At 48.4% G+C, this 20,652-nt stretch overlaps 1 protein-coding gene across 1 annotated transcript in view; it reads left to right on the forward strand.

Moving 5' to 3' along the window:
* Positions 1 to 1,179: 1,179 nt before the first annotated feature.
* The window catches only part of LOC140408951 (melatonin receptor type 1A), a 136,100-nt gene continuing 116,627 nt past the window's right edge, over positions 1,180 to 20,652 (forward strand). The window contains exon 1 of the mRNA XM_072496901.1: positions 1,180 to 1,637. Within this exon, the coding sequence (XP_072353002.1) occupies positions 1,454 to 1,637 (184 nt within the window). The 5' untranslated portion in view covers positions 1,180 to 1,453. The remainder of the gene's footprint in view (positions 1,638 to 20,652) is intronic.

Consider the following 20,652-nt stretch of genomic DNA (forward strand, 5'->3'; position numbering starts at 1 on the left):
GAGAATTTAGGAGGCATGGTTAGTAGGTTTGCAGATAACACCAAGATTGGTGGCATAGTGGACAGTGAAGAAAGTGGACAGTGAAGAAGGTTATCCAGGATTGCAACAGGATCTATATAACTGACCCAGTGGGACGATGAATGGCAGATGGAGTTTAATTTTGATAAATGTGCGGTGATGCATTTTGGTTGATCGAATCAGGGGAGGACATACTTAGTTAATGGTATAATGTTGGGGAGAGTTATAGAACAAAGTGGAGTCACAGGTGGACAGGGTGATGAAGAAGGCATTCAGCATCCTTGGTTTCATTGGTCAGAACATTGAATACAGGAGCTGAATGAGTAATCAAATAAAGTAATTAGTGGCACGGTAGAACAGTGGTTAGCACAATTGCTTCTCAGCGGCAAGGTCCCAGGTTCAATGTTGGGTCACTGTCTGTGTGGAGTCTGCACGTTCTCCCTGTGTCTGCGTGGGTTTCCTCCGGATGCTCCGGTTTCTCCCACAAGTCCCGAAAGACACACTGTTAGGTGAATTGGACATTCTGAATTCTCCCTCTGTGTACCCGAACAGGTACCGGAGTGTGCCGATTAGAAGATTTTCACAGTAACTTCATTTAAAAAAAATAAATTTGGAGTACCCAATTAATTTTTTCCAATTAAGCGGCAATTTTGTGTGGTCAATCCACCTACGCTGGACATCTTTGGGTTGTGGGGGTGAGACTCATGCAGACACGGGGAGAATGTGCAAACTCCACACAGTGACCCAGGGCCGGGATCGAAACTGGGACCTCGGCGCCATGAGGCAGCAGTGCTAACCACTGCACCACAGTGCTGCCCTTTCACAGTAACTTCATTGCAACTAGGGACTTTTCACAGTAACTTCATGGCAGTGTTAATGTAAGCCTACTTGTAACAATAAAAATTATTATTATTTTAAAAAAGACAGGAGCCAATGGGCATGATTGAATGAGCGGCAGTGGACAACCCGCACGTGAAAGGATGCATGCAAATACGTATATGGATGGATGAATGAATGAAGAATGCATGATGAATGAACAGTGGAATGACCTGAAAGAGCGACAGAATGATGAAAGCTCCACGCCTCCACCACACAGGGGCGGTGTTCTTACACCGCTCATTGCAAACTCCCGTCACATGATGAAAGGGAGCAGCTAACACCGAGTTGCCACAAACTAGCAATGTGATGGGGAGACCGAGTGGTATAAAAGTCCCGCGTCCGATAGATTTAGCAGCTTCCGAAAAGTTAGATCGCTATAATTTTAAAAATATATATCCAGAACGTTAACCATTATGGATCCAGATGTAGGTTGCATTGGTCGAATTCATCACTGGTGACCAATTTTAAATTTAGCCGGACTGGCTTTGGAATGAATAGTTGATTATTTCCCTTCTTGAAGTTCACATTTGCTGATACCAAGTTCGAGCGAACCAAAATGAATCGGAATATAAGCTGTGTAAACAGTTCTAGTCCGGTTCCAGAGCTGTTCATTTTCGACCGCCCACCTTGGGTAGCGAACACTCTGGCGGGACTACTCATATTTACCATTGTGATCGATATCTTGGGAAATCTGCTCGTCATCTTGTCAGTTTACAGGAACAAGAAATTGAGGAACGCCGGTGAGTGCAGAACTTGTTTGTGTGATAAATCGTCTTTCTCGTTCCGATTTCCAGCGTTAAGCTTCTGCATTGTGTTCAGTCAGAACGATGCTGCTGCTGCTGAAGTTTTTTTTTTGTTTAGTTGAAGTGATGTGTTCCCCAGATTCTTCGCGAGGAGACCTGTTTACATTCAGGCAGCACCGGCCCCACACACTGACCATTCCGGCAGCGAACCATTCAAACCATCCTCCTGATTGGTGGATCATCTGGTTCTCGGTGGATCAGCTCGGATGTTGCTGCTACAATGATAGGAGGGGGCCATCCGGTCCATCGCGCCTGTGTCGGCCCTTTGAATGAACTAACCAATAACTCCCACTCCCCCGTCCTATCCGCCGCCCCCCCCCCCCCCCCCCCAAACCCTGCAATTTTTCTGTTTCAGTGTTTTATGCAATTCCCCTTTGAAGTGGCTAGTTCATCGTCTTGGAATATTTTTTCAGGCGGTGCATTCATTTTGAAAGTGGACCTTTCCCATATTTACTTCATTCTAAACTCCACACCGAGTGCGATTTGCTGCAGGTACTAGTGGCGGTGCTGGGGTGGGTGGGCGAGTTGTGTGGCAGTGTCTCACAGTTAGAGTGAAACATCACCGTGATTCTTCCTTCCAAGTGTTATAATTGTGGCATTGATCTTACATTCTTTTGTGAAGAGATCCATTTTAACACCAGCCAAGGTGGGATCTGACCTCGCCGTGTCCATCCAGGCTGCATTTACACCATGGAGAGAGTGTGCGAGAAGCCGCGGTCCACTTGTAGTGGAAATGTTTTGTTTGGCGCCTCTGGCAATGTGCCTGTTGATTTAACCTGGGACAGTGAGATGATCCGATTGCAGGAGCGAGTGTACAAAATGGAAGTGATTGTGTAGAAGGAACAGATAAAGTTTTTGCTGATAGTTTGGCAGTGTTTGTATTGGTCCTCACACTTTACGCATTAATACGTTTGTACATGTTGCTGAGTGAGAAAGAGTGTCCGAGATGTTTTAACTGATAACGGGATGTCTTTCCCCGTTCTTAAGAGTTTGGGGTTGAATGGGGCTAATATCTATCGGACTATAGATTTATCACAATTAGGAGCCAATCCATCCACAAAAGGAAAACCCCAAGCAGAAGTATTTTTTCCTCATGTAACCACTTTTAATAGAGCACTTCCTAAATAAAATTAACACAAAGATATTTAATCGAAATCGAAGGGAAACATTGATTGTCTTCTATCATTACAGAATGATGTAGCGCAGAAGGCGACCACGTGGCCTATCGTAGCTCTGCTGACTCTGAGAAAGAAATATCCCATTCGTCCCAATCCCCGTCACTTCCCCCAACATTCTGAAACCATTGCTGCGTCCAGTATTTATCCAACTCGACTACCATGTTCAATCTTAATTCATAAATAAATGAATTTCGACTTGATGCTATTTTTACTTTTTCAACACAACAATAAATATTTCTCTGGTAAAATTCTTGCCCCTGGTGATGTTGATCTCTGCTGAAGTTTGTGAAGAATTCATTGTTGCAAAATCTGAATACAGATTTTGAACAACATTCCCTCTGGTAAATATGAGATGATAGATAGTATGTTGTAAATACAGTGTTGCTCTTTCCATTCTGCCTTAAGTTGTATTTTGTTACAGTTGGTATTTAAGTTTCTTCACTTTATTTTGACATGTACTATATAGAATCAATATATTTATACATATAATATTTCAGATTATCCACCTGTTTCCTTTTACATTTCAAATTTGATTGAATGTGTTGGGGTGATTTTCTGTGCGTTCTCAGAAAATTGTCCCATAAAAAGTTATTACATGATAGCACAAAATTAGGAAACAAATCTCTTGCAGCTGCCAGGGATGAATTCACAACTGAGTGTGATAACTCTGTGACGTTTTCTGCGATATTTTGACAGATATTCACATTCTCTCTAAGCAGATATAAAGGTATTGGTGGAATAAGTTTGAGGATTATTCAGAAGACAATTATGATAATAGAAAATTATCAACCCTCCACAGAATTGCCATGTGCTAATTTTGTTGATCTGTCAGTCATATTGTGGTACCCATTTGGTGGTATAAGTATATATTTATAAACTATTTTTGATAAACTCTCATAATTCATTAACCATCAATGGAAAAAGCAAAGTACCATGTTTCCATTATAGAAAATTTACAGCACACACAACAGATTGGCAGTGAAATATTGTAAACATTTATATAAGGAGCATCATCCTGTTTTCCTGGATATTTTTAGGGGTAGAGAAAATGCAGTCAAGCATTTGTGAGAATGCATAACAAGTCATATTTCTACACCTTGGAGTTGAATGTTCCATGTGATGTATTCAAAGTTTGGTATTTTCACAGCAATTGCTTTTTAAATCTTATTTCTGACCATCAGTCCAGCAGTTTGCAGGCTTTTGTTAAAAGATCGGCTCAAAGTGCAAATTTTACAAGCATGTTGAAAAGTAACATAAAAAACTAAGAAGAAATATAAACATATTAGGATCTGGAATGTATTGCCTGAGAGTGTGGTGGAGGCAAGTTTAATTGAGGCATTTATGAGGAATTATTATCTGAAAAGGAAATATTCATGGGGTGATGGGGAGAAGACCAGGGAGTGGCATTAGATAAATTGTGCCTTTGGAGAGCCAGTGCAGACATAATTTAAAAACAATGAAATAATCACTTATTGTCACAAGTAGGCTTCAATGAAGTTACTGTGAAAAGCCCTCAGTCGCCACATTTCGGCGCCTGTTCGGGGAGGCCGGTGCGACATGGCAAACTGAAGGGCATCCCTTTGTGCTCTAACCACTCTGTGATGACAAAGGCAGTGACTATGCATTTACCTATAAAATGAGCAGGCATCACAGTGAACCTGCGCAAATTATATGCCTTGCTAGGATGGCACTGTGGCACAGTGGTTAGCACTGCTGCTGTACAGCAACAGCGACCCGGGTTCAATTCTGGCCTTGGGTAACTGTCTGTGTGGAGTTTGCACTTCCTCCCCGTGTCTGCGTGGGCATCAACCCACAGTCCAAAGATATGAAGGTTAGGTGGATTGACCATGATATAATTGCCCCTTCGTGTCCAGGGTGGAGCAGGTTAGATGGGGATCGGGTGGGGGAGTGGGCCGGTGCAGACTTGATGAGCCGAAAGGCCTCCTTCTGCACTGTAGGGATTCTATGGCATAACAGAAAGTTCTAATTGGTGTTAGTACTTTGTACCAACTGTATTTTCTACTGTGCTCCCTTGATGTTATGGCTTATAATATTGTCACAAAGTATTTTGAAAGACAAAGTATTTACAATTTGTCTTTGCCTTAATAATCCTTAATGGTTATTTAAGATTGCAGAAATATAAGTCTCTTCAATGTGAAATTATGAAAATGATTCTGATTGTTTGGTTATTTAAATTTGTCTTCAGGACTGGTTTAAATTTCCTGTCTTATGAGAGAGAGATGGAGTTTTAATTTATTGTTTATTCAGAATTTCAGCTTTTGACATTGAAGCTTAAACTTCAATAAACATAGAGCTGTCTTGTTTTTCTTGGCAATCAAATGAGTAGATACATTTTAAACAAGCAAGGATAAAATGCCTCTAACGCATTTGTGGAGCAGCTCCTTATTAAATTATTGTTTCCAAGTAACAAAATTACAAAACTACAGAAATAAATATGAACCTTTTTGACCATAAAACCTATTTGTACACTCAAAGGTATGCATGGCAGCATGTGAGAAAAACAGATTGAGTCCAAAGATGTGCAGGTTAGGCGGATTGGCCATAATAAATTGCCCTTAGTGTCAAAACAAAAGGTTAGGTGGGGTCACGGGGATAAGGTGGAGGCTTGGGCTTGAGTAGGGTGCTCTTTCCAAGAGCCGGTGCAGACTCGATGGGCCAAATTGCCTCCTTCTGCATTGTAAATTCTATGATTCTATAATTCTATGAGAGCAGAGAGATCAAATGCATCAAGAGCTCATTCATTTGTCATTGCAAATCTGAATTGTGGCATTGTTCTGTGTACCACTAAAATTATAATATTTTTCCGACATTTTCTTCCAATTTTGCTTTGTGAGTTTAGGTGTGAAGTAAAGCGATTGCTGATTGATTGGTGTTAGTGCACTAACATTGTAATTATACCACATTGCTTCTGTGAATAGTTGTGAAGCATGACACCCATCTGGCAAGATCACAGTCATACAGCAGATTTCATCTTCAAGAGAAAGCACTTGCCATGCATGTTTATATATCGGCAAAGAGATCTGCTTTTCAGGTGGCTATATTTTAATGATAGGAGACCACAGACGGTGTTGTGTTATGCTGCTTCGTGTAGTATAAGCGGCTTCCTTGATGTATGCTTTGACAAAGGAAGCTCCAGACTACGAAATGAGTTCAATGTGTTTTTTGAACTATTAACACAGTTCTTAAATGAGTTCGACACTCTGCTAATCTAGCTGTAGTAACTCAGTCTATCTTTACCAGCCTGCTCTAAGCCACTTGCTGGGTGTGATGCTGTTGATCAACCCTGATGTACTCTCTAGATGTCTGTCTGTGGAAAGAGGCAGAGCATGTGTGCCCTGTCCTTTTATATTGATTGTGAAGTCCCCCCTTGTGGTCATGCCACCTCTGGGTGTCCTGATTACCCATTGATTGTGACCTGTTGTAATGATCCATTGGCTGTATGTCTGCATGTCATGACATCTCTGGTGCTCCCTCTAGTGGTTACTTAGTTGTAGTGTATTTACATTAACCCCTTGTGTATATACAGTGATGCATATCACCACATCCCCCCCTTTTTTCATGTTACATATTTTCTGTACTTGGTGAACGAAAATTGAACAAAATAGGTAGATAAGTGATGACATGTACAAGTCATGATGACAGTGATGATTATACAATACCAAATAATATTTATGAGTCCAAGGTTCATGAATTTATACGGTCGAGTGGCTTTCTTGTTTTGTTTTTGAATTGTTGATGTTGCCATGTCCTTGTGAACGCCGTCAGTGTCCCTGTGCTTAAGGAACCAAGAAGTCATCAGGAGGAGTTCAAATGGTCAAATCACTTCGTTGTCTGATTTGGACTCTTTTTTTCCGATGCTAGTGGTAGCGATTCTTGATGTCATCTTTCCTGTTTGACCTGGACTGGTGTCTGTGTTTGCGGTATTGGTGCCGTATTCAGCTGCCTTGAAAGCTGGTCTGCTTGTTTGTAGTGTAGCAAACGTGAATTTGTAAGATACGTTATCAAGCCATGGTATGTCTGCACACTTGCCATTGTCTTGAGCTGTGCTGTCACAGTGTCCTGCATTTGCAGAGTTGTACCATGTCGTACCAGTTGTTGTTCCAGTGTTGTTGGTTTTGACGTGCTTGTTGTTGACGTTGGTGCCTTTGGTACGCTTCTTGTTGTTGGCTGTGTTGTCATTTGTGTAGGTTTTGTTGTTGTGTTTGTTGCGCTCAATGACCATTCCGAGTGGAGAATTTGAGTCCTCCACGAAGTTACTTGTGTCGGTGTCCTTTGTGGCATCTGCTGTTTTATTTAGCGTTTCGTCTTTGATTCCTCGGTGCTCCCTGTCTGGAGTCATGTCCGGTTCACTTGAATCATCTTCGGTTTGGTGATGCTCCCCGTCTGGAGCCCGATCTGGTTCACCTGAATCACCTTTGGTTTCTTGATGTTCCTCTGTCGGGGTCATTTCAGGTTCACTTGAATCGTCTTTGGTTTCTTGATGCTCCTCGCCTGGAGTCAAAATGTTCATGATTTCATTTTCTTGTGGAGAGGCTCGAGTGGATGAGGTTTCAATTGACGTGGTCGCACTGGAGTCACTAGTAGCTTCACTTTGATTGTCGAGTGCCTCTGTGCATATGAGCTGAGTGCCCTCAGTCTCGCTATGATGTTGCACATCTTGTATGGGAATTGTGATGCCTTTGTCACTTGTCGCACATACAGTAGGTAGACCTGCAGTGCCTTCTTGTTGGTTAGATGAGCTGGGTAGACTGTCATAGTCTTTCTGTTGTTCACGTGAGTATGGCAGACTTGCATCGTCTGCTGCTGGTTGCTCAGATAAGGTGGATAGACCTTCATAGCCTTGTTCATGCATGGACTGCGCTTTGGAGTCTTGAGTTGCTTCCATTGTGGAGTCTGTCAACGAGCTTGCTGTGGAGGTTTGTATCGCTCTCTGTGGAGTCTGGCATTGTTCCCTGTGTGGAGTCGGGGACTCTTCGTGGTGCGTGGACCACTTTTTGTGTGGCATCAACCGCTCTCTTATGGGCTTCGTCTTCTTCGTGGGTATTTGACAGGTTGCTGTCATCCAATGTATCGATGATATGCCATGGCATCATGGTATTGGATTCATCTACCATGAGTAGAGTCATGTTGAGCTTTGCAACCGTGTTGCTGATGCTGTGATCAGCATATACGAATAACTCAGCCATGTCTGAGTAGTATTCTGCGAAAAACCAATTACCTTCTTTTGTTTCGGTATTGTCATTGCACTCTCTGTGTCCAAGGAAGAAATCATCGTCTGAGTAGTAGTCTTCAAGGACCAAATCATCTCTTTGGGTGGTGCTAACTGCTTGTTTCAGGATTCTGTGGAGGTTATTTTAATCTACTGGTCGAAGTTCAGGCATTGTGCTGTCATTCCAGATGAAAGAATGGTGTTTTGTGGCTTTAAAACTCTTTTTAATTTTTGGACCCTTCCCCTTTAAGTGGCCGTGGTCCGGGGCCTGTGACATTATGACCCTCGTGACGTCATGCGCATGCGCACGCCGAGGTTCCTTTACTGTGCGCTCTTTTCGGAACTGCGCATGTGCGGCTTCTCGCGCATGTGCAAAATACCGTTTTGCCGGTTCGGGTCTTCTTGGGAACTGTGCATCTGCGGACTGGGCTGGCTGGATACGCGCAAGATGGCTATCAATCAAAATTGCTGTTTGCTTCTGTTGCAACCCTACCTCTGCCTCATGGTGAGTATTGGCGCCAGTTGTACCGATTTCTTTTGTGTTTACCTCGCAGTAGCTTTCAAATATGTCCAGGACTGCCTGGAATTGCGTTCTGTCCCGAATACAGGAGGGAGATAGAGAACCTAGTGGAGTGGTGTAGCGACAACAATCTCTCCCTCAATGCCAGCAAAACTAAAGAGCTGGTAATTGACTTCAGGAAGCAAAGTACTGTACACACCCCTGTCAGCATCAACGGGGCCGAGGTGGAGATGGTTAGCAGTTTCAAATTCCTAGGGGTGCACATCTCCAAAAATCTGTCCTGGTCCACCCACGTCGACACTACCACCAAGAAAGCACAACAGCGCCTATACTTCCTCAGGAAACTAAAGAAATTCGGCATGTCCACATTGACTCTTACCAACTTTTACAGATGCACCATAGAAAGCATCCTATTGGGTTGCATCACAGCCTGGTATGGCAACTGCTCGGCCCAGGACCGCAAGAAACTTCAGAGAGTCGTGAACACCGCCCAGTCCATCACAAGAACCTGCCTCCCATCCATTGACTCCATCTACACCTCCCGCTGCCTGGGGAAAGCTGGCAGTATCATCAAAGAACCCTCCCACCCGGCTTACTCACTCTTCCAACTTCTTCCATTGGGCAGGAGATACAGAAGTCTGAGAACACGCACAAACAGACTCAAAAACAGCTTCTTCCCCACTGTCACCAGACTCCTAAATGACCCTCTTATGGACTGACCTCATTAACACTACACACTGTATGCTTCATCCAATGCCAGTGCTTATGTAGTCACATTGTATATGTGTGTTGCCCTATTATGTATTTTCTTTTATTCCCTTTTCTTCTCATGTACTTAATGATCTGTTGAACTGCTCGCAGAAAAATACTTTTCACTGTACCTCGGTACACGTGACAATAAACAAATCCAATCCAATCCAATCCAATCCAATTTTTGGAGTATTTAAAGGAGCAGAAGATCTCTGTTGCATGTTCACCCGCAATGGTGAGTAGAAGAGCAATCTTCTCAGCATCGGCCACGCCAGTTAGGTCCGATGCTTCCATGTCAAGCTGAAATTGTTGCTTGAATGCACGCCAGTTGGCACTGAGATTGCCGTGGTACCTGAGTGGATTAGGAACCGGAATCTCGATCACCGTGCCTGGGTTCGGTTGCTGGTTGTCACGCATCTTTCTGAGTTGAACTAAATAGATGTAACAGGCACTCCTGATATCATGTTGTGTTATGCTGCTTCGTGTAGCATAAGCTGCTTGCTTGATGTATGCTTTGACAAAGGAAGCTCCAGACTATGAAATGAGTTCAACATGTTTATTGAACTATTAACACAGTTCTTAAATGAGTTTGACACTCTGCTAATCTAGCTGTAGTAACCCAGTCTATCTTTACCAGCCTGATCTAAGCCATGTGCTGGGTGTGATGCTGTTGATCAACCCTGATGTACTCTCCAGATGTCTGTCTGTGGAAAGAGGCAGAGCATGTGTGCCCTGTCCTTTTATATTGATTGTGAAGTGCCCCCTTGTAGTAATGCCACCTCTGGGTGTCCTGATTACCCATTGGTTGTGGCCTGTTGTAATGACCCATTGGCTGTATGTCTGCATGTCATAACATCTCTGGTGCTCCCTCTAGTGGTTACTTAGTTGTAGTGTATTTACATTAACCCTTGTGTATGAACAGTGATGCATATCACCACAGACGGCAGAGTTATTTTCTCCTTCACAAGTTTAGGATACTCAGTAACACATTTAAAAACGTCTCCTGGAGATCCAATAGACCACATCAGTACTCTGAACCTGACTTCACAGTATATTTGTATTGACGTGGAGTCAAAATCACTCGTCACCTCCAAGAAGATGATGCATAGCTGCAATGTGACAACAGGTCTTATTTTCAAAGCAGAGTTGCCTTTGGAGAAGTGCATGAACGAACAAAGAGGGTAATATGGACAGCCAGCGTAGAGAAGGTAAATTGTGGTTTGATCAGGCTCATGATCATTTTGCATGAATTGCCAGAATTCTTTAGGAAGGTAATAGACTTTATTCCAGGAAATATCTATTCCATGAAATCCATTTATTTAAGTACACTTCAACTCATAGGATCTCTACAAGTGCAGAAGGAGGCTGTTCGGCCCATTAAGTCTGCAACACCCCTCTGAAAGAGCACCTTAATCAGGCTCCCATTCTATCCCTGCAACACCGTACTACACTTAACTTGTATATCCCCCAACACTAAGGAGCAATTTAGAATGGCCAGTCCATCTAACCTTTCGCACTGGAGGAGGAAACCGGAGGACCCAGAGGAAATCCATGCACACATGGGGAGAAAGTGCAGGACACTGACAGTGACCCAAAGGCGGAATTGAACCCAGGTCCCTGGCACTGTGAGGCAGCAGTGCTAACCACTGTGCCCCCGTGCCGCCCCCATGTGCCACCGTGCCGCCCCCTAATAATACATTCAATGTATTTTCTAGTCACAATTAGAGAATCCTCGTGATGAAAACAAGTGTAATTTTGTTTTGGTTACATACATTTATAATGCATCAGCAACCAAATTATTTACAGTTATGATTCTGCAAGTTGCAAAATAAAGTTTATCTTGCGTGCATCAGTAAGCACATTTTCTAGTTTGTTAAACAACATCTACTGTCATTGTGACAGGTCATATTTTTCCTTTCCGCTCTCTTGGACATATTGTGTGAAAAATAATTTGAAAGAATATTTCAGATGTTTAACTTGTATTTATTTCTACTCTAGTTAAAGTGAAGAAACAAATTATTATTGCCATCAATGTCATACACAGTATATTTTTCATCACTTACTCTTCTGAACTGTCAGAGCTGCCGTTTTAGGATAAGGTGTTAAAAACAAACTCTCCCTGGCCTCTCCGGTGGATGTAAAAAATCCATATTGCCATTTGGAAGAAGAGCAGCTGAGTTTTCTCTGGTAGTCTGCCATATTTATCACTCAAACAGTATTATTAAAAATAAATAGACCATCTGGTCATTTTCTCTTGTCGCTTGTGGGAGTTTGCTATGTGCAATGTTGATTGCCATATTTCCTCCATTACATCAATGACTACACTTCAAAAAGTACTATTTTGGCTGCAAAGCAGTTTATGGAGTGGAATGGGGTCGGGGGCGCGGGGTCCAGGTCCAGGGGTTGAATGAATTCTGAACGTATATGGTTCACGGAGGCAGCGGCACATTGAAAATTGTAGCTGCCTTCCCTCAAAGGCAATTTTCATTACTGAAGTTTCTGAAGCATGACTCAAAATTTTTTGAATTGGAGGAAAAGGTCTACATCTCCCAGAGTTCTTTGGAGTGGTCTGGTACCTTTTTGGGTGGACATGAATGGACGTAAAATGTGAACATAGCCTGTAGAACTGTCAAGCTGTCAAGTCATTTAAATTCCTGCTCTTTAATTTTGAAACAAAAAGCCTGCTGTGCCTCTCAGTTAAAATATAATCTGTATTTGCAATTTCAATTGCTGTTTGTTGGTATAAGCGTGAGGGTTATCATTACAATTAAAGTACTGATTGACTGCTTCCATTATTTGCAGTGGTGGGGGGAGGGGTGGACTGGGTAGGGGAAGGGGACGGGATGGGGGAAAGTTATACGTTCACAGTTTGACTGACAACTACAGGAGTTTATAAAGGGATTTGTTATCATTAATGTGGAACTATGAATACAAATGTTTGTTTACATGAGGGATTAAGTACTTGAAAAGGATTTCATTGTATTGCATGGACTTTTATCAATGAGAGTGTGTTTTTACATAGGGAACTCTGTAGTAGATACATCAAAATTTATTTTATTTAATCTCAGTCTGGCTCCTGAAGTCTGCCCATGGTGGATACTGGAGATAGTTGATTTTAGGGGGTGAAAGAGTAAAGGATGTTGGTTGGGGGTCCTTGGCATAAGTTTCACCAAGTTGGCATATGGCTAGGGAGTGGGTAGAGGTGAATAGGTAGACATGAAGGGTAAGGGGCCCACAAGGCTGGGTGGGTGGGAGAGCAAGTGGTGGCATGATGTGGCATGGATGTGGCAGAGGAAGCGTGTGGAGGTTTGAAGTGTGAGGGTAGAAAACCTTACAATTTTTATTACAACATCCATTTCGCAATCACAATGTACCTTGACTAATGAAGTGGGAAATGGTTCAGAAGGGCACTTGGCACAGAAGATGGCTGCCTGACACACAAGATGGAGACACAGAGAATAAAGCAGACATAACTGATGCCTGGAGTCCAGCGGGGTGCCAGTGGGACAGATAGGAACAGATCCAGGACAAAGGGAGCCAGACAGGAAGATTAAGAAATACATAAATGCGGGACACCACTTGAATAAAGCTGACTTCAACCAAGGTGTACACAATGATATGCTAATATGAATGTCTTGAGCCATTTCCTAAAACAAAGGGACAATCGATACTACTTTCCTGCTGCTGCCTGTAAACTGTAAAACCTCTTTGACTGTGGCCATGTGTAAATGGCAAAACGCTTACAAATAGCGATGTACAATCAATAAAATGTTTAAAGATAACAAGGTAATAATTGTTTTGTATCTGGGCTTATTGTGAACCCAAAGTATAAAATGAATGACTGCCATTCAAACCGGGAGAAAGGCTGGGTACTGTACTGCGGGGTACGTACGCTTTCTCCCGAAGCTTCGTGTAACAATAAACTGCACTGATTGAACACAGCAAGTCTGACTCCCGAAGTGTTTGATTTTCCCACAACATATTGGCGTAGTCCGGCAAGGTCTTACTTCTGGTGAGTTCTGATCGAAGGCCTCGATCGGAAAGCCGGGGTAAAGATCGTTTCGAATCTGCAGGAGTCAGACAGGTCAAAGGGTGCAGTTTAAAATAAGATACCTATAGTGATAAGCATAGTGATATAAGTCTTGACTGTATAGTGACATGATAATAGATCAGATTTGGTACTAACTGCTGATAGTGTTAAGGATTTGTGGCTTGTGCTGATCAACAAACGGACAAGGTAGTGCTGCCCCAAACGCCCAGCCTTAGACTGGCTGTCAAGAGGAGGAATCTCCCACGTGAAGGTCAGGATTTGAAGTGGGTATTGAGGCACCAAAGGCACTAAGGATTGTGAAGCACAGGTGGCAGAAATCGGCTAACCCCGAACTCTGTAGTGGCGAACAAACGCAGAGTTCTTGTATGAAAGTAGAGCATAAGTTGGGTACTGGGCTGTCCAATGCCTTATTAGCGGTGGGGAAAAGGAGCTGATCAACTCTGACCTAGAGCCGAACTCCGGTGGAGAAGCACGTTGCCGAGGTGGTAATAGTGGACACCGTGAGTATAAGTCAAATCCTGAGAGACGGTAGCGACAGCGCGGCGCTGGAATAGTAATAGTGGCTGGGGGGTAGTGAAGTCCCTTCGGTAGAGAGCACACTTTGCTAGGAGGCAGCTGCGGCCGTACAGACGGTGCTAGGGTAGTAATAGTGGCTGGGGGGGGGGGGGGGGTAGTGAAGTCCCCCCCAGTAGAGAGCACACTTTACTCATAGTAACCGGGGGTATTGAAGTCTGCGAGATGGCAGGCAATGATATAAAAAGGAGATCTGCAGGTTCTCTTATCGTGACATATATGACAGACAGACAAGCGTTGATAGAAAAGATGAATAAGGATGGCTGGGACACTTCCCAGACCTTAGAACAACAGAGGGGTTGGATAGACAAAGAGAAGAGAAGCAAGACTAAAAAGATAGGGATAATGTCAGTACATCAGTTAGCAGGACTAATTGAACAAGTAGGCACCGCTACTGAAAAGTGGAAGGAAGACAAAGAGATCAGGGAATTAGAATCTACAGTAAGGGAACTGGAGAAACACAACCACGTGTTGAGAGAACAACAAGGGAGGGGGGAAACCGATCCCCTACCCCCTTACGAGCCCACACAGCAGGGGCCAACCGCCCCTCCGGCAGGGTGGGGTGCGTTAGAATACAATTTAGCGCCAGTAACCCGAGGGGGAACAGATGCGCAGCCAAAAGCGAATTATAAACCCTTTACCCCAGGTGAGAGACAGCAGATAATGACTTCGCTGGGCAAATTACAACCTAGAAGCGCAAACACCAAATTCTGGGAAGAATTAGACACAATCTGGGTAGGACAACAGTTACACCTAAGAGACGTACACCAGCTGGTCAGGGCAGCCTGTCCAGCAGATAAGTGGAGGCAGGTAGCTGGCGGAGCCGCCACTCCTGTAGCCCAGGATTATAACGGGGGACGGTGGACACATGCCGTCGCTTTAACAGCAGAGATAGATGCACAGCAGGACCCCTTCGCCCAATTAAAAATGGAAATCCAGAGTGTTAGGGAACGCTCCCACTAACTGGAGCAAGATCACTACCACAAGACAGCAGAAAGGGGAAGGAGCTTCTGAATACAGGGAATGGTTGTTCCACGTGTACCAAGAGTGCTCAGGGCAAGGGAACCCATGCCGTGGGGATCGGGCGTTCATCCAAGCTTTTAAAGATGGACTCTCCAGTGCCCACCAGGCTATCCTAAAAATGGGAGTGATTATGTCCCAGGATTCCGACGAGTTGGTGGAGTGGGCTAGTGGTGTACAGGTAGAGGAGACATCCCAGGTCAGAGCAAGACCAGAAAGAGTAGCAACCCCCAGTAACGGGAACTGGGCCAAGCCGAAACTGACCTGGCACAATTGTGGCCGGCAAGGGCACTATGCGAGGGATTGTGGGGCCCCACAGAAAGGAGACAGACCAGGAGACAGTGGGAAGCATTGCAGCCACTGTAATAAGTATGGACACTCAGAGGCAGTGTGTTGGGAGAAGCATGGGAGACCCCCGACCCGATCCAGGGCCACCACAGAACCGGAGGGATCACGGAACCTCCGAGGTCAGCAGGGCTGACTGTCTGCAGCCCCCACTCACAAGGGTAAAAAGGAGGGAAGAATTTATGTGTCTGCACTAGTAGGGGGCAGACAATGTGAGATGCTAGTGGACACAGGAGCGTCCATATTTGTTACCAATCTACCCTTACCCCATACAAACAAAATGATTCATCTAACTGGGATAGGAGGGAACAAAACACCCGCCTACCTGAGCAAAACCACGTTAGTAGAAATAAATAATTAGTATATACCCATGAGATTCTATGTATGCCAAAATAACGAGGGTACAATAATGGGAAATGATTTAATTAAGGAATATAAAGTTTTAATAGATTGTGGAAAGGGAGAATTGATTTGGCCAAGACGGGGCGGTTGGAAAACTAAAATAGGGAAACTTACAAATCACTTAGAAACCATTAAGGTGGCCACAGTCACCGCCAGAAATTGGGAATTAGAGACAGGGGGGTTCGGAGCCATCTGTGCTTCCATCCCCAGAGTGTGGGCAGAGACAAAATTAGATACTGGACTGACGAAAACGGACCCGATAAGGGTACCAGGACCAGAGCATAAGCCCCACCGACAGTATCCAATTAAGCCAGAGGCAGAAAAGGCCGTAGTAGAAATAGTCAAAGGGTTAGTGGAGAGGGGAATCCTAAGGGAGACCACAAGCACCACTAACTCCCCAATCTGGCCAGTAATCAAGCCTGATGGGAGCTACAGGCTCACAATAGACTATACCGGACTTAATAAAGTCACGCGCAAATTGCACCCCATCGTAGCAAACCCCTCGATAATCCTGAACGGACTGTCGCAGGAACATAAAATATTCACAGTATTGGACATAGCCAATGGATTCTGGTCCCTACCTTTGGATCCAGAATCCCAGGACAAATTTGCCTTTACAGTAGGGGACAGACAATACACGTGGACTCGCCTACCACAGGGATTCCACAACAGCCCCGCTATCTTCCATCGGGTAATGAGTGACATCCTGAGTAGGGTAGAACTACCAGAGGGCAGCACGGCCCTACAATATGTAGACGATATCCTAATAGCTTCAGGGTCCAAGTCGGGACACCAGGGGCGTCATTCTCCGACCCCCCAGAGGGTCGGAGAATGGCCGTTGGCTGCGGTGAATCCCGCCCCCGCCGGTTGCCAAAGTCTCCGAAGGGAGAAAAGTCGGCGGGGCGTTAATGTCGCCGCTGCCGCAGAGAATGTCACGGGTCTGCGCAAGGCAGCCGATTTTCGGCCTGCCGATATTCTCCCTTCCGGATGGGCCGAAGTCCCGTCGACGTGATGACCGTTCACGTCACGGGGATGGGGGGGGTCCGTGCCGGGGAGGGGGATGGGGGGGGTCCGTGCCGGGGAGGGGGATGGGGGGGTCCGTGCCGGGGAGGGGGATGGGGGGGTCCGTGCCGGGGAGGGGGATGGGGGGGGTCCGTGCCGGGGAGGGGGATGGGGGGGGGTCCGTGCCGGGGAGGGGGATGGGGGGGGTCCGTGCCGGGGAGGGGGATGGGGGGGGTCCGTGCCGGGGTGGAGGTTGGGGGGGGTCCGTGCCGGGGTGGAGGTTGGGGGGGGGTCCGTGCCGGGGAGGGGGATGGGGGGGTCCGTGCCGGGGTGGAGGTTGGGGGGGGGTCCGTGCCGGGGAGGGGGATGGGGGTGTCCGTGCCGGGGTGGAGGTTGGGGGGGGGTCCGTGCCGGGGTGGAGGTTGGGGGGGGGGGTCCGTGCCGGGGAGGGCGATGGGGGTGTCCGTGCCGGGGTGGAGGTTGGGGGGGGGTCCGTGCCGGGGTGGAGGTTGGGGGGGGGGTCCGTGCCGGGGTGGAGGTTGGGGGGGGCGGGTCCCTGCTGGGGAGGGGGATGGGAGGGCAAGTGAGTTGGTCCACCTGGCCAGGTGCCAGCCTCCAACAGTTGGACCCATGCGGTCCATGCCACCTGGCTGGGGGGAGGAGGGGATATGGGCAATGATGACATGCCGTCGTTCCCCTCCCCCCACCAGGCCGTCATGTTTTCAGATCATCCAGCGATGTTGGCCGCCGTGGCAGCGGCCGCTCATGTCTATGTTGCCCTGGATGAGGAGGAGGAGGAGGAGCGTGCCAGAGAGGCGGCGCAGGCTGCTGCAGAGGGGCAGGCGGCAGCCGCCCAGGCTGGAGGGATACCCGACCGACAGGACGAGGAGGGGGCGGAGGACGTCGCAGCCCCACGGCAACGGAGGCACCCGAGGGCGCCCCGTGTGTACCGGCCCAGGCAGTCATACCAGGACCTCACGGACCGGGAATGCAGGAGGAGACTACGGATGAGCCGGGAAACTGTGGCACACATCTGCCACCTGCTGGCACACCTGTCACCGTGTGGCACTGGGCGGGGGACACCCTCTCCCTGTGTCCGTCAAAGTTACGGTGGCCCTGAACTTTTATGCAACGGGGTCATTCCAGGCACCGAGTGGGGAGCTGTCCGGCATATCGCAGACATCGGTGCACCGGTGCATCCGGGCAGTGACAGATGCCCTATATGCCATGGCGCACCGCTACATCAGCTTCCCCGTGGACCGGGCCAGCCAAGATGCCCGGGCCGTGGGCTTCTCTGCGGTGGCCGGGTTCCCCATGGTCCAGGGCGCGATCGATGGGATGCACGTCGCCGTGCGGCCACCTGCAGGTAACAGGGCCGTGTTCACTAATAGGAAGGGGACCTATTCGATGAACGTACAGGTGGTCTGCGACCACCGCATGATGATCCTGCACGTCTGCGCCCGTCACCCAGGCAGTGTACACGACTCATTCGTGTTGTCGCGGTCATCCATCCCCGGCATGTACGAGGGACGCCATCCCCGGCTGAGGGGCTGGCTGCTGGGCGACAGGGGATACCCATTGCGATCGTGGCTGATGACGCCTATATGGAGGCCACGCAATGAGGCGGAGAACCGCTACAATGATGCCCATGTAGCGACAAGGGGAGTGATAGGTGCTTTGGCGTGCTGAAGATGCGTTTCAGGTGCCTGGACCTCTCTGGGGGCGCCCTCCAGCATCGGTCAGATAGGGTCGGCCGCATCATTGTGGTGTGCTGCGTCCTGCACAACATAGCCCAACAGAGGGGCGATGTGCCGCAGGCAGAGGAGGGCGGAGTGGAGGAGCAGCAGGAAGAGGCGCAGTCCTCCCCAGATGAGGGGGATGGGGGTAATGGTCAGGGCAGACGGGGTAGACACAGGCGGGTGGCTGTCCACCGTTACCGGCTGGCCCAGCGGGCATGGGACAGACTGATAGACGCCCGCTTCACTGACTAGATGGGCGTGGGAATCGGGTAGTATGGCCACAGACCGCACACCATGGCAACAGCCGACCACCCACACCCCCCACCCATCCACCCACCCAGCACCCTCACCCCCCTCCCCAACCCCACACACCCCACCCGCATGCACACCACCCCCCCCCCCCCCCATTGCCGATCCACCTGCGGCACAACGGGCCGGGCTCACACAGTTGTGGGTGGACGCGTGTCTATCGCAGGCCATGGAGGATGATGACAACCCGCCTCCGATGAGCTCCTGGCTCTACATCGTTGGACTATGTCTGACCCATGGCCACAGTACCACCATCCACCCGGACCATCCCTGCATGCGGCTGTGACACTGCAGCGCATGGTCCCGTCCTCTGCCCGGGGGATGTTGATGGCGGCCCAGGGGGAAGGGGGCAGACTCACCTGGGGCTGAAGTAAGACCACCCCTCACACACACACTTGCGCTCAACGTACATGACACCCCCGCACACTTTGGACAGAGCACAAAGGCAGCTTCTGTAGGTGTAACATTGACTTTAATAACCAAAGGAGTTCATGCACGTGCCCTAGCCCCTAAAACTCATCTGTGCCCTGCAACCGTGCCAACTTACTCAGTGTCTAATTGTTTGGCCTTACGGGCCCTTTGACTACGTCTACGTGGTTCCCCAGACGGTACAGCAGAACTGGAGGTGGACTCCTGTGATTCCTGCCCTCTGACACTGGATCCCTTTGGCGGCCGTTTCCTGGGGCGTCCTGGCCTAGATGGGCCAGGCTGCGGCCCGGGCGACTGGGATGGCGAGCTGCCAGCCTGTCCTGCCCGTTGCCCACCCGATGCACCTGGGACGGAAGCGGGGGAGTCCGAGGTGTCGCGGTGTATCGGGACCTCGCCTACAGAGGGAGCCGGGACGGACCACACCACCTCCTCCTCCCTCGGGGTGCCCGATGGCCCCCAGGCCTCTACATGGGTGGGGGATGCGAACGGACTGGCCATCCGACGCCCCCCCGACATCTGGCGCTGCCAGTCTTGGAGGCCCATGCTGGTATCGACAGGGGTCTGCAGGTTTGCAGCCATGGAGCCCAGGGGGTTGGCAAACCCTGTCTGTGACAGTGCGATGCCGGCTCGCACATGGCCACTGGCGCCGATGCCCTCAGCGATGGCCTGCAGAGTCTGGGCCATGGCCTGCAGAGTCTGGGCCATGGCCTGCAGAGTCTGGGCCATGGCCTGCAGAGACTGGGCCATGGCCTGCTGAGACTGGGCCATGGCCTGCAGAGACTGGGCCATGGCCTGCTGAGACTGGGCTATGGCGTTGAGCGCCTCTGCCATCTGGCGCTGGCACTGGCTCATGGCCTCCTGTGAGAGGGCAGCCATTTCCTGGGCCACAGACGCCGCCTGCACGGAAAGCCCCAGGCCTCGCAAACCGTTCCCCATGTCTGACACCGTCGCACCCATTGCCTCCACCGCGGACGCCACCCGTGCGGTGTCGGCCTGGGTGGCACGCATGACCGGCACCACTCCCAGCTCCTGGACGCGGGTGGACTCCTCCACCTGCGACCGCAGCCGCCGCAAGCCGCCCGTCACCCTCTTCGCTTGTCTCCAGGTCGGTGGTTGCATCGGATCTATGTGTGGGTGTGGTAACTCCAGGAACCCGGGATCCATCTGGGCAGCAGATGTTCGCTTGGGCTGGGCTGCCCTCCGACCACCCGGCCCCTCTGCTGCTCCTCCCTCCACCTGCTGTACTGGGATGGCTGTGTTGTGCGCACCAGTGAGTGTACCAGACGCCTCATCACTAAAGTGCCCAACCGAGGTGAGTGTTTCTGCGATGGTGGAGGGTGTTGGTGACAGCAGTGGCGTTGTGTCGTGCTCTTCGTCCCACTCTGAGTCCATGGCACTTTGGGG

The sequence above is a fragment of the Scyliorhinus torazame genome, chromosome 3 (assembly GCF_047496885.1).
Source record: "Scyliorhinus torazame isolate Kashiwa2021f chromosome 3, sScyTor2.1, whole genome shotgun sequence".
Classification (NCBI taxonomy): Eukaryota; Metazoa; Chordata; class Chondrichthyes; order Carcharhiniformes; family Scyliorhinidae; genus Scyliorhinus; species Scyliorhinus torazame.